At 37.1% G+C, this 14636-nt stretch overlaps 1 protein-coding gene and 1 long non-coding RNA gene across 12 annotated transcripts in view; one reads left to right on the forward strand and one right to left on the reverse strand.

Annotated features, from left to right (window-relative positions):
- The window catches only part of LOC140624297 (uncharacterized), a 130673-nt gene that overhangs the window by 97154 nt on the left and 18883 nt on the right, over positions 1–14636 (forward strand). For 3 of the 5 annotated variants that reach the window (XR_012023780.1, XR_012023779.1, XR_012023778.1), the window contains 2 exons: positions 931–1039; positions 8177–8415. This is a non-coding gene — a long non-coding RNA (uncharacterized lncRNA). The remainder of the gene's footprint in view (positions 1–930; positions 1040–8176; positions 8416–14636) is intronic. The other 2 variants (XR_012023782.1, XR_012023781.1) reach the window with 1 other exon arrangement.
- The window catches only part of ITPRID2 (ITPR interacting domain containing 2), a 110741-nt gene continuing 98203 nt past the window's right edge, over positions 2099–14636 (reverse strand). For 5 of the 7 annotated variants that reach the window (XM_072811043.1, XM_072811047.1, XM_072811044.1 and 2 more), the window contains 7 exons: positions 13151–13228; positions 12941–13068; positions 12392–12542; positions 11293–11358; positions 10134–10598; positions 3846–3963; positions 2099–3234 (listed from right to left, as the gene is read on the reverse strand). In XM_072811043.1, coding sequence (XP_072667144.1) covers positions 3859–3963; positions 10134–10598; positions 11293–11358; positions 12392–12542; positions 12941–13068; positions 13151–13228 — 993 coding nt within the window. In that variant the 3' untranslated portion in view covers positions 2099–3234; positions 3846–3858. The remainder of the gene's footprint in view (positions 3235–3845; positions 3964–10133; positions 10599–11292; positions 11359–12391; positions 12543–12940; positions 13069–13150; positions 13229–14636) is intronic. The other 2 variants (XM_072811045.1, XM_072811046.1) reach the window with 2 other exon arrangements.

The raw sequence follows: 14636 nt of genomic DNA on the forward strand, positions 1-14636 counted from the left end.
AGCCACCCAGGTGCCGCTCCAGCAAACTTTTATTAAATGAGGGAATGCTGTTGAGTAAGTAAGCTAGGTGACCATTATCCCCAAGATTTCGTCTCCTCTGGGGTACTGAAAGGACTTGCGAGCAAATGGACACTGCTATTTGATGTGAATGTTTGAGTACAATCCTAATTTACTGCTAAGCACACGGACTTCCTGTATGTAAGCACAGTGAGAAAGAGCATCAGTTGTGCAAATGAGAACAAAGTGAACAAGGTAAAGGGCCAGATTTAACAGTCATAAACAGAAATAAAAACCACAGAAGAGAGGAGCTATTAGATAGGACATCTTAAACCTTCTCCATTTAGAATGCAGCCAGGATAAGTGCTAATTAAATGATTTCAACATTTATAAAAGATCCTAATAATCTGTCATACATAACTTACAACTTAGATCCTCAGCTTTAATTACAAGATAGAATGTTTCCTCTTCCCACTTCTTGGAAGTTATCAATTCTTCCTTTCCAGGAGAGAGAAACAGAAAAAAAGAATTCATACTTTGGTTTTGTATTATTCTTCAACTAGCACCAAACTCCCATGTGGACAAGTGAGGAGCATGGGCAGTGCACCATCTCTTCAGGAATCCTCCCCAAAGACTTTTTTTTTTTAAGATTTTATTTATTCATGAGAGACACAGAGACAGAGGCAGAGACAGAGGTAGAGGGAGAAGCAGGCTCCATGTGGGGAAGCCTGATGCGGCACTCGATCCCAGGACACCGGGGTCACGCCCTGAGCCGAAGGCAGATGCTCAACTGCTGAGCCACAGAGGCGCCCCAAAGACTTTTCCTTTACATTATTTCACATGCACTTTACTGCATTCTTACTGTCCTCTAAAAAAGTTGAAGTGTATGGTAAACCTAAAACTTCTCTAAAAACATGTTTTGTTTTTTTTTAGAAAGTTGAAGATGGCCAGCTGAGCAAATAGTCTTAACTGATGTAATGCATATTTTAAATGTTACTGAAATTCAACTGAATGTTTTTGGAGGAACAATATGTACTCAAGTGTGAGTAGTTGCCCAGTTTTGTCCATGGTATATCATTCATGGTGACTCCCAAATTCCAAATCACCATTTCAAGATTCTTTTTCTTCTATGCCTTCTTTCTTCAGGCTCTCAGCACATGTGCAAGCTACAGACAACTTGGGTTTTTAAAAACATTTCTTCATCACACACGTAGTAATTCAAGCTCAATTTATACATTCTGAATAACCTTTACAAATATTCTTATTTGAACCCCATCCTTTCCACTTCCCATTTTTTAAGACTTTACACAAACCACATCTTCTTGGTAAAGACTTCTGTGACCACCCACGCTACACTCTCTCAAATTCTTATAATGCTTCATAGTTTTTGGTACCATAAACTCACCCATATATAAAAAAGATGCCTTGTTCTTCCATCTGGTTTGTAGACCTCTCATTCATTTCTACATACCAGCAGCTGGCTCGGTGGCTTTTAAACACAAAGGTTTAAAATGGAGAGAAGGATGAAACTCTAATAGTAAAGTTCATTTTATTTCATTCACATACTATAGGAATAATTTGCCCATTGGCTCAGTCTGTTACTGCAACGGTTACGTCTCTAATTTTGATTCTCAAACTCTGGGTATCTTAATTGTCCAGAAATGTACTTTAAGTGGCTATGAAGCCGAACAGTTCAAATCACTGATGCCTGTATTACTTTCAGTACTGGGTGCCTGGTTTATGTATCTCATTACTGATACTAGAATCAACTAAATTGAATAATTTGTCCAGAGAATAAAATAGCACTTTAATCTGTTCTTTGGAGCTTAACAGTACATTTTAAAGAGAAGTTTTATTTGGCTTCAGATGGTAATCATTAGGACCACAGAACTAGAGGAGACCAAGAGGCATCAGTAAGCTGTTTCTCCAGGGTGGTCTCGTCTTAAGTATATTTTGCAAAGCACCATAGGAGCATCTTCAGGAAAAGAGAATATCGACCAATTAGGTTATATCCAATTCCTTTGGACCTTATTTGTTACTCATTAAATCTAATCCAAATTCTTCACGTTGTAGTTAGAGAAAAGAAACTATTAAAAAGATGTTAGGCAAAATAAATACTTTATTGTTTTATTTTTAGAAATCAGCCTTTGTGTGATAATTCAAACATTTATAAACCTTTTAGATGTTCTTTCAAAGAACATCTCAACCACTTTTGATTAAAATTTCACACAAAGAAATATAATAAGAGTTGAAAATCATAAATGCTAAAGGAATAATTCTAATAAATTTGGTTGTTACTTTACACATTTAATACATACAAACCAACAGGAAACCACCTTCCTTTTCTTCCCCCCTGCAAACAAACAGTTCTCACTAGTTAAAACTGATTTAAAACCATTTATTGTGAGGAGAACAAATCTAGATTACTTCCATTTTGAAAACCAAAACCAGCTTATTCATTTCTATCCATTCAAGTCAGAGGTCCCATTATTTTGGCAATACTCTACTATTCAGTCTAAAAGACAGAAGAAGAAACATCTCCTTATAATATAAGAAGTCTGGACAACGCAAAAAGTATAGTGTTTAATGTAAGGCATGTTTCCAAAAGAAAAATAAGCTATAATAAAATTACATTTATCTTGGTAAAGTAACAATGCTTACAGTGTAAGAACATTAAGTAGTTGTAGGTAACCTCATACAATTCTATCCTACTGCTATTAGTAAACCTCCTCAAGAATTAAGAGCAATTTTTACAACAGAACAATTTTTCTTCTTGGAAGTGACACTAATTAACAGCAGTGGAGGGAAAATCATTGGTTGCTTCAAGCTCTCAAAAAATGAATCAGTTATTGCACAGTAAATACCTCATAGAGGTCAGTGTTTTAAGAAGCTAGTCTGAAGAAATATGTTATTTATAAGTTGGTTAAGTCTGGACGTTTTCAAGTTTTAAAATTAATTCTATGTAGGGAATGAATTGGAAAATATTGACATACAAATAAATATTAGGCTTTTCAAATGGCTACAGTTTTGGTAGTTTAGAAAAGAAATACAGTCAGCAAAGTGCCTAAGTTTCTATGTATGTTTTTTAAAAAGATATGCATAGAAGAAATAAACATTGTACACGGTATACAGTAGCCCAGCTCAGCAGCAAGTATCTTCTGAAGCACAAATAACACCTCCACCAGTGTATGTCATTGGTAACTCCAACACCGCATAGCCAATAAGATCCATACCAACCTTAAAAAAGAAAGAGAAATCTTTAAACATCTTTCAAATATCAGTATTAAAAGATTCTTTAAAAGGATGACAATATTTTCTAAATATATGTATATATATGCGTGTGTGTGTATATATGTATGTGTGTGTATATATATATATATAAATAGCATCCTTCTTTATAAATTATGATATGATTAGATATGGGCCTATGGGATACTTTTCTTTAAAAGACAAAAAATTAAGAAAGATAAGAATTTGTGATTAAGTCTCAAAATCTTGGTCCATAAATCACACATTTGAAATACCATTATAGCGAATGGTACCAAAATAATGCTCAAGTCTGAAAGTTCTGATTTCTTCAATTCTAGTATGTTATTTACTATAATGTAACTTCAGTAAAATAACACACTATCAATAGTCCCTTGGAGGTGGATATTATGCAATTTACTTGCTTGCACTTCCAATGGGGCTGAATGAGTATTTCACACTGCAGGACTACCTATAATATACATATAATATACATTTTAAAATTAAAAATTAGCCAGAGAAACAGTCCTGGGAACTAAGAAGGCAAAGCATTCAAAACTAAGTAGTTATTTAGCTAAGCAAAAAATTTCAGAAAAATTTACCTAGAAATCCCATTTAATGACTGTCTTGCTTAGAATTAGATGCTTTACTTGAAGATACTGCTGCCAAAAGTCCACTTACAATTTCCCGTCTGATTTCGCCAACAATAGACTCCTTAATCTAGAATAGAAAAAGAGAAAAATAAGAATTTAACAATATGACCATAATCTACTTTTTCTGTTTTCGGAAAAATACACAAAGAGCATTTAATTCCTGTAATCAGCCAAGCCAGAGAGAAACCCTCATGTAAACCCTCATGAAATACAGAGAGGTAGTGAGGAATCCTGTCCATCTGTCCTCAAACCCAGGTCAGTGTGTGGTCCGGCATTAACTCCGATACTCCATTATAAAATTAACATCACAATTCTTAAGGTGAGAACATTAAAAATGTTATTTTATGGACTAAAAAACTTCATTTGCTTCATGACACAAAGTAACGTAGGAGAACTGATTAAATGTTAGATCCACTTTTATGTTTTTATTAAGGTCTATTTTGGAATGGTAATCAACAGTATACTTCGTGTTCTCATTATTTAAGAAAACTCGTGGCAAACTAACTATCAGTCTATTGCCTGTTTATAACAACTGAAGACCAAGTATGTGAAAGTTACATATCGTTTGAACCTAACTTGCACATTTTAAGTGGAATGAAGAAATAATTTAGTACAATTTATTTTAAACCATGAAAAACATCCTCTGAACAACCACAAAGAAATAAATTCTTCTGGTAGAGGTTTGTTATCTCTCTGAAAATTTTTCTTCAGACAAGGATATACAATCTCATCTTATTGGTGGAAAAGGTCAATGGACGTAAGGGCGATGATAATTCCATCCGGATTCTCTCTTCCAGATGCCCACACATTACCCACGCCTGTCCGTGCCTTTCTCTCTGGAATGATACAGCATCACCTCCAAATAGCTCTTTGTGAAAGCTTTAAATGTGGATTTCCTGGAATAAACTGATAATGTCTTCCCAAATTAGAACTTGAGACACTTTCAACCAGCTTTTAAAAATTCTACATTTCCACAGTTTCCTGTCAGCCTGATCTATTTCCTAAAATGTTCCTAAGTACATCCTGAACACATCTCAGTTGAAGTCTTTCCAAAAATGGCTCTGTATTAACCTGTCATGCAAAACTGGTACACGATACATAGATTTATACGGAGGTACTCATGGAAACAAATGCTCCTTAGCTACCAACTATCTGTATTGGAATATATTTAACTAAATATAAACCTCTCCTTTTACCTTCTACCAATATTGCTAAGCTTTAAACATCATGAGAAGTTACTGACTTTCATAGTACTTTGGATTTACTTTTAATTGAAAATTTAATTTACTTTAAATTTAATTTAATAAATTTAATTTAAAGTAAATTTTTTTATTTAATTTGTTGGATACAAATATTATGAAAACCAGAATCTCTGAGCCACAATGTATTATAAGCACAAACACAACGTGTTGAATCAGAACCTCTGCAAATCTGTATTTACAGAAGACAATGAGTAGTACAATCTTTCCAGTGCTGTTATTCCATGCAATATGGCAATTTTATTAACTTTCGTCATCATCATTCAAAAAATAAAACAGAAGCCAGAAAGTATCCTCTACAAACCAAAAATGTGTGCCAGCCTTTTTTGAGGGTACAGATATTACTGGAATAAGGAGTTAAAGAAGCACGACCAAGGAGGATGCTATAATCTAGGCGGGCACAAAATGAATATTCATTCATAAAACATTAAGAGGGAAAAAATAATGTATTAATTCACTAAAACACAAGAACAGAAAATGAGAGGCCAGCATGGGCTACAAGAGGAAAAAGTACAAAGTTCTTGGAGAATGGCAGACTTTAAAGTAGTAGGTCAACGAAAACTCAGGGCAACTTGAGGTCACAGTGAGGACAGAAAACTGGAGCAAGAGCACCTTGGATGAGGGGGAAGAGCAGGAAGGTGTGCTGCTCACAGATGGTCCCCACCAGGGAGGAGAAGGGCCTGGGGCAGCAAGGGGGGGTCAGACGGGGGGTGCTGTGCGGCGAGCTACTCAGGGAGAGAACTGGGTCTCACTCATCAACGTCTCCTGGCATAAAGTGCGTGCTCCGTAGATGTCCGAATGAATGAGAGACAGAGAAGCCACACGGAGCGAAGGCGTGAGAGTGACAGAGACACCACCTCTGACACGGAAAGTAGAAGAACAAAGAACGGCAGACAGACGAACACTGAAAACAACAAAATGCCTTTAGTAATGTATGGAAGGACTAAATGTATGGATAAACGAATTAGCTCCCAAGTCCTGCATGCTGCATAGGGAGGGGGTAAGGATGAGGAGCAAACTCCACTGGGATGGATGGGAAACTGCCCTTACGGCCACAATTTCCAAAAAGTGGTACAGGCCAAACACAGACTTGAGTGACATTAAGGAAAGGATGCTCACTCGACATAAGCAGACCGACTGCAGGCCCGAAGGCCGGGCCACAGGCATCTGCCAAAACACATGTACAATATGAAGCAGGTCAGGTGGACTGTAGTGAAGATACTAAAAGGCATGAACCAAGCCTAGGAGCTTCATTCAACAAAAAAGAAGACCTCCCTCAAGAGAAAAGCAGTCTACGTTTATTCTTTGAGGCTTAATTCTGTTGATTTGCTCCTATGGCACATGCTCATTTATTCTATTAAGTAATCGTTTAAATTTTTTTTTTTACGTAATCCTAAACCGTTTCAGGCCACTGATTACATCTACCACAGACCACCTGGGCAAATTCTAGGAGTGTGATTTTCCCCCACCACAACATAGACGATCTGTACCTTTAATCTGACAAAAGCTTTGTTACTGAATGAATGAGTGTATTAAACATTTGTCTGAAAGGACTTTCAGAGTTCTCCTTCCAAAGAATTCTACTGTATTAACACATTATAATGAGAGCATACTTTTTCACTTCACATATGGTGAAATGATGAGAACAAAGACCCGACAGACATCATTGTTTTCACGCACCCATGAGCGCAGTAAGAAAACTTCCCTGAACGTGTGTCTGCCAAACACGCTTAATCTTCACCTGCAAAACTGCTCAACCCAAGCTTAAATCCTGCCGTCCTGAAGAGTGGCTTTGTTAATGGTGTCAGGGGCACAGAATCGACTGGAAAGGCAGCGTCTAATTTAGTTTTCTTGGTAGCTGATATGTTAGCTTTAACAAAAACAGGAATTCAGTACCATATGTATTAAAAGATTATGGATTTGGAAGGAATGGCATCAAGACTAATCTGGATTTTACATATTCTGTAAACAAAGTTCAACAGAACACTGCTATCACTGAGCTAAGACAGTATCAACACAAATTACTTTTTAAAATTATAAATGGCATTGGACTAACTTATCTAATAACATATGTTTTTTAAGTGCTTCAGATCGTTTATTTTCTTAAGTACATCAAAATTCCTCTTAACAACACCTTGTTTCACCTACGTTTTGCTTGGTAAGTCCTCATCTGTAAACAGCAAAAGGGCAAATGTTAAGCCCAACCTCCTCCAAACTATGCCAAATGTTGGTTAAGGAGTTTCTAATGAATGGGTTTAGTAACAAATTTTGAAAACTTCCTCAAACATTTGCCTTGCATATCAGTTTAAATGCCTTTAGAATTTTAAAATCTTTCCCATTTTATGGGAGGGAGGTTCCATATAAATGATCAAATACTTCCCTAGGATCAAAGAACATATACTATGTTCTATCAGCCAAAGAATCAATGTTCGGTCTAGGAATGCTTCATTCCTCGGAAATTACTCACAGCACTTACCAGGCCACCTACTAACAACTTTAGAAATGAGGTCTTAAGTGTGCATTCAGGGAATATTTATGCCAAACAAGCGAAATTAAGTCTTTTTCAAGGAAAACTTTCAAATTAAAGCAAGCTAAAGGCAACAAAAATATCCCATTTCTAGGGGAAGAAAAAAAGTACCTTAAAACTTACTTCTTCAATAAATATAATGTGGAGAAGAATAATTACTTAATTTCATGGAACAATTAATCTTTGATGTGAAACATATAAATAAGAATGGATTATAATCATTTGCATCTAACTGAGCAAGGTGGATTTACAGCACTTGCTAAACATTAACTGTCTACACACAATCAACTTACAAAAATTACTTTTGTAGAACAAATCCATTTATAGAATTAAGACCTTTTAAACTTTAAGCTGGTAATTCATGTCATGAAAAATTGTAAGCAGGCAGTCTCTTCTACTACAATGCTGGTTTTGAAAATGTAAATTTGTCTCCATCTGATTGAAATATTAGGAAAACGACTTGAGTATAATATAAATTTCGTGTCTGTGTGCAGCTTCCTCCATAAGAAACACTGGGTGAAGGCAGATAATTGCGTTCAGCAGAACCCAGGGACGCAGCACAATACACAGACACTCACTATCTACCAGCCAGCTCCGTTCACTGTGTCATGAGCCACACCTGCCCACATCTGGTATTAAAACTGTCTGCTGGATTTCATCTCACTCTCTGCTACCTTGCAATACCTCACCAGCTGCAACCCTTCCCAAGCCCAGTTCCACAAGCAAATTTCAGGTATTTTTTTTCAAGGTCAAGTACCATATTTATTGCAGTATTTACGTATTTCTTAAGCATTTAATATGTATAAAGTTGTGCTACGATTTTTGCTAGGTTTCTGTCTTCTTTTAAATAGCTCACTGCTAGAAACAGAAAAAAAAAAAATAGCTCACTGCTAAAGTTTGGGTTATGCTTCTCATCCTATTTTCTCCATAAGCTCTGTGGTTATTACTGCACCCATGTACACAGCACAAATGTGTAGGAATGTGTATATATCATACTATAGTAAAAACGGCTGTATTTATTTTTAATGTACTTTTCAAGCTACTATTATGCAGCTATGAATGATGGCACCTAATTAATACACATAAACTAATCTCTGGACCCAGAGGATCAAAGGTCCATTTGAGGGGAAGATTCTGGTCTGTTGCCACCATTCTTGACCTATAACCAAACTCGTTCTATGTTACTCACACATTAATTCCAAAAACACATTAGGTTCACACTGCTGAATTTACTGGAAATATGTAGATTTAAAACAGGGAGCCACTGACCCTAATTTCTCTGGCCCGTTTTGACCTTTTCCATTTCTAAATTCTTGAATACATTAGACTACATGTTTCTCTCTGTAATTTTTTTATTGTTTCCTGAATTAGTCCTACTAATTACCTTCCTACTAGTCTTTAAGCTTCAGGATCTCACATCTGATATGTAGTTTTCTTTTATCCCTTACAGAGCAACATATTCATTAAGACTCTTGTTTTTCTTTTTAAAGATTTTATTTATTTATTTTTATTTTTTTAAGATTTTATTTATTCATTTTATTCTCTAAGGAGCAAAAAGGGAAGCAGACTTGCTGCCAGATAGGGAACCCAATGTGGGGCTTGATCCCAGGACTGTGGGATGATGACCTGAGCTGATGGCAGACAATTAACCAACTGTGGCACCCAGGCGCCCCTCATTAAGACTTTTATGAAATGATTATTTTTTAAGATGTATAGGATATCCCTCTGCTTTTAATAATGAAAAGATCCTTTTTCATCATGGGTTTTAGTATCAGTGGGAAGAACTATGGATAATTATGGTTCTTCCTAGAGTTACTCTTAAAAGAATAGATTGAAAAATATATATTCAACATGTGTAATTTTTATCCTGTGCACTCTATTACATTTTGTACCAGACACAGTGTGATTTGGGGAAAAAAGGAAAAAATTAAAAGCCATCAAATATTTTGATCTGGACTCTCACTTTTTAAATTATATATATATATATATACACACACACACACACACACACACATATATATATACACACACTACTCCTTCTTATTGCCTGATCCTAGCGTCCAAAACAGCTGTTTTAAAATTTTCTCTATTAACTTTTGACCTGTGACTAGTCTTCTTAATTTTTTGCAGTCCTTTTGGTAACCTTGAACTATGGTTTACATAATGCTATCACTCAGAGTAAACCTTCTTTTCATTCTGTATCTGTATCTTCCATATATCATCATCCATTAAGCCAAATAGATCATATTCTTTATACTTATTATTTCATACTGGAGTATAAAATTTGCAGAGATGCCATTTAAAACATATCTTAATAGACGTGAGCAAGGTCAATGGGAAAGCTCTCTGAAAATTAGCGAATACAGTAAATCAAAGGAATACTTTATAAAGTTCAAATAAAACCTCCTCCAACATATACTGCCAAATAGATTAAGCATAGATTTTACTCACCTCCCGTATGACTTGCTGCAACTCATCTTGCTCCACATTTTTATGCATTTCCTCAGCAGCTGTCATTAATGGGACTTTTCCATTCCCTTCTTCCACTTCAGATTTGGGTCCTACAAATTCCGAGGCTTCTTCAGCTGCTCCAACTTCCTCAGAGCTTTCCACATCTGGAGGTGTCTGCACAGAGCCCGTTCTAGAAGGAGCAGTGGGTGTCAGGGCCACTGATGCTCGGAATACTTTCTTGCTTGGTACCAAATGAGTCTTAGGTTTGCCCACTAAATCACTAGAAGGTACTCCAGTTCTTCTATTAGCATGGGAGGGACCAGAACATACTGAAGAGGACTCTGATGTCGCTTGGGAGAAAACCGATTCTGAGCTTTCTCCAGGAGGAATTTCAAATCCCATTTCTCCAAGTCCCATGCCCAATTCGGACTTCAGATAGGACTGTTCCCGCATGAGTTCAGTGACCTGGAAATCAGAAAAACTGCAATTCTTCTCCCTTGAAATTACGACTGGTAGTTAAAAGATTAAAATTCTAGCAGTGATTACTGCCAAAAATCACTTAAAAATCTTTAGCTTGTGAAGACTTTCTAATTCATTCATTTAGGAACTACCGAGTTTTTCATGTAGGAAAATGCAAATTCACGGTGAGAGAAGGCCATAAAATACATAAACAGACTATACAGTTGGATGAAATTTTACTTGTTACTGCATGGGTGTCCAAATTACTTGTTAAGGATTAGTAACTAGTGAAAAAAAATAGCCACTTATATGCTTTTGCTCAAATTAACCAATTTCTTTAAAATATAATAAAAAATCAGACTTTCGTTCAAAAAGTAGTCATCTTACAAATCCAACTACCGAAAGGACCTGGAATCAGACTGTGAAGGCACACGTCCTCTGGAGCATAAATTAAATACTTCTTATAATGCATTACCTACTTTATACCATAAAGATAAATCACCATTGCAATTAACTGCTTTCTAAGTGGCCTAAGATGGCAAAAGACTTTCAGAAGTGCCAAAGTCACTTCCAGTCAATTTAGCTCAGGTCAAATTCTGCATTTAATAACCAAAACATTTCATCTACACCAGGAAAATTGTGTGTTTATGAAATGTCATATCATTCCCTTCCCCAGTGATTTGAAAGGAGAGAGGCTTACTGGTTCCATTACATTCAATGGAGAAGGGCATGACAAGTTATCAGCGCTCCTACTGCCACACATTCCCTGAAAAAATAAGAACAATATATATACATATGTATGTATGTATGTATAAAATATTTCTTCAAAATGCAAATGTTTCATAATAAAATGAATTGGCTAATTATTGCCCTGCAACATTCTTTTATGTCACAAAGGTTACTATCTACTGTCATGGGATCCATATAAAATATGTTATTGTGCCTGAAGGTACATAGAAGATGTTCTCATTCTCTGCTGTCACCAACACACATTTCTCAGAATAATGGATTGAGACCTTTTATGGAAAAAGACATTCATCAATGATAAATGACAGTCTTATTCCCTACCACACACACACGTATGTGTGTACACATTCCTATTCTACTGATTCTACTCCATATGTGTACACACGTGCACAGATTTATTGTTAACAAAATCAAGGATAAAAAAGTTGACCGTTTCAACATGTCAAAACAATGTATTTTACAACTGCAAAGATAATAGCAAAAATAATCAACTGAAGTTTACATTTCCTGCAAAGAAACAGAAGTTTGAAAAATGATACAAAACAAAGTATTTTATTCTCTTGGCTGTATACCTGTTGTCTGCCTTTAAAACAGATCTCATTTGATTCCTTAAAAAACATTAAGACTGGCAAAGAGTCCAGAATAAGGAAAAAAAATTATAAAGGAATAGTTATTTGGAGGCAAAAAAGGGAACAAAAGACTGAGCGAAATATAGATTTATGTTCTTGGCAGTTAGTTACAGGCAGTGATTAAAATCTAAGTTAGTCATATATTAACCCACTATCATTTTTCCTTTAAAACCCCTAAATTTTGTATTTCTCCTTATTCTTTATTAAAACATGTGATTAACATTTTTCAGCATGTTTCTAACTAGACTAATGAATCTCAACTTGCACATTCAACTGATTTGTGGGAAAGTTTCCTGAAACATTCTGCTTGCCTCAAAGCCATTACAGTAAGTGTTTTAAAATCAAGGCATTTGTCCTAAATTATGTGGAACATTGTAAATAAATCCTAAGCGAAAACTGCTGACAACCCCCAAGGTACCGTACCATAAGAGCTGAGGAACGGAAGGGAGAAGGCATGCGCACGACACGGAACTGCTCCTCCAGGGCCAGCAGGCGCTCCTCCAGCTGCAGTTCCAGGTCTTGAAGTTCCATTCGCACAGAATTTCTCAAACTCTGAAGCTGATCCACTTCATACCTATTGGTATGATGACAGGCGCAAGGTTGAAAAAAGCAGTTTGGAGATTCATATTCATCACTCTCTCACAAGCCAGTGGAAGGCACTGAGAGCGCAAGTTCTAAAAATTAGCACAACAGCGAAAACCATAGGTGTGACCAGTAGAACAAACAGTCTTTCTTCCTCTACCTTCTCTCCCAAATATTCCGAACTAAAAAACAGATTACAACCACTGGCTTCCTTAATACATTGAAAGCAGCTTAATTAGTAAAACACGAGGCCCTAATTTACAGTGGTTCACAAAATAAACAGTACACACCAGCAGACATAAAATGAAGCTTTAAAAATAAAAAAGTTGGCAATGCTTTTTTTAGCATGAAGAATATTTTGAGTTACATTAAGACAAAATGAACTTTTACCTTTCCTCCTCGGTCATATGATGATAAACCATGGTTTGCTGACGCAGCATTGCCAACTCTAAATCCATCATTTGCGTTCTAAATAAATTCAGGCTCCGCCTCATTACCTGGAGCTCCTGAAAAGTATTCTAAAATACAGTATGACAAAATTATACTTCTAAATCATATAAATTACTCTGTAACACACAAAAGATCTAAATAAGCACTTACTTCATATAGAGGTAGAACAGATGATTTCTGGGTACTATATGGAGCAGCAGCAAGATCAGATCCTCTCGTCATAGGGTACTTCAAAAAAAGCGAAAGTATGATTACAAATCAATGTTAAAGCGGCTACGTCCAAATTATCTAAGGTGTTAAAAAAAGGCGGAATTTAGGGCCTACGTAATTTTCTCTTTGAGGCAAAACAAAAACAAAAACAAAACGCTACCAAAAAAAACCCCACTTCATTTTGTGAGCAGGAGCCAAGTCAGCCCCCACTGCCACCTCTGGTACTCCTAACTGTTTTGGGGGTAAGTCGGTCTATTTGGAACAAAGGAGGGAAAAAGAAACATGTATCATTCAAATCTATGTCTTGTACGACTTCCCTCCTGCCTCAAGAAAGTCGAAAAGAGAAACAAAACTAAAAAATGTAGAAGTGATAGTAAATTCTCAGATGACTGAGTTATCTGAGAATTACTGAGTTGCCGGAAATTACTGAGTTGCCGGAGAGAGGAGCAAGCCATCCTCACACTTATTTGTAGACAGTTAAGCATCTACCACATGTCACTACTTTAGTTGGTGAAGAAAAAAAGACAAAAGGAAGGCAAAAGGCTTTCCCAGCCTCCACGTGTTCTGATGGTGTTAAGGAAAAAAAAAAAAAAGAGAGAGAGAGAAGTGAGACAAAACTTACAACGTTGGGGTGTGGAAGGGGAGCACTTGATGGAAACAAACAAAAACCTAGAGGAGGTGAGTAAAGGATCCCAGCTCTGGTGGGTGACACCTGAGCTGAGCCTCAGCAGTAAACAGCACAAAGAAAGGCCAGGGTGGGGCATTCCAGGTTAAAGACCAAGAAACAGGGGCATCCGTAAAACCAGATGCCACGGAACGCACACCTGCTTAGGGGCCTGCATGCAGCGCGGCCCCTGGCACACCCACAAGGAATGAGAGTGGGGGGACAGGCGGAGACCAGGCCAGAGAGAGTATCTGTCTCTCGGGGGCTGGGGGGCAGTGAGAAGACTAATTAGCTGAGTTACTGACGGGACATCCAGGAGGAGAAGGCCACATCCAGAGCAGAATGACAAGCTGGTCTAGAGAGAAAGGTGCACCATTAGGGCATAGGCAACAGAGCCCCGGAAACCCCACGTTTCACGTAATAACGGTTGAAAGGCTGGATGTCCCGCTCACAGAGAAACCAAACTGCGATTTGTAAGGAGGAAGAAGAAATACCCACATCTGGTTAGGGCAAAAATCATCAGGGGACAACTGTCATGAGGATAAAATCTCTATTTAAAAGAAGGTATCCCTGGGGCGCCCAGCGCCCAGGTGGCTCAAGTGTCAGGCTCAGGTCATGATCCAGGGTCCCGTGATCGAGCCCCACCTTGGGCTCTGTGCTCACCGCAGTCTGCCTGAGAGTCTTTCCGCCTCCCTCCCTGGCCCTCTCCTTCTCCCTCTCTGCCCCCTCCCACTCTCTTTCTCTCTAAAAAGTAAATAAATA

Source organism: Canis lupus, chromosome 34 (genome assembly GCF_048164855.1).
Source record: "Canis lupus baileyi chromosome 34, mCanLup2.hap1, whole genome shotgun sequence".
NCBI lineage: Eukaryota > Metazoa > Chordata > Mammalia > Carnivora > Canidae > Canis > Canis lupus.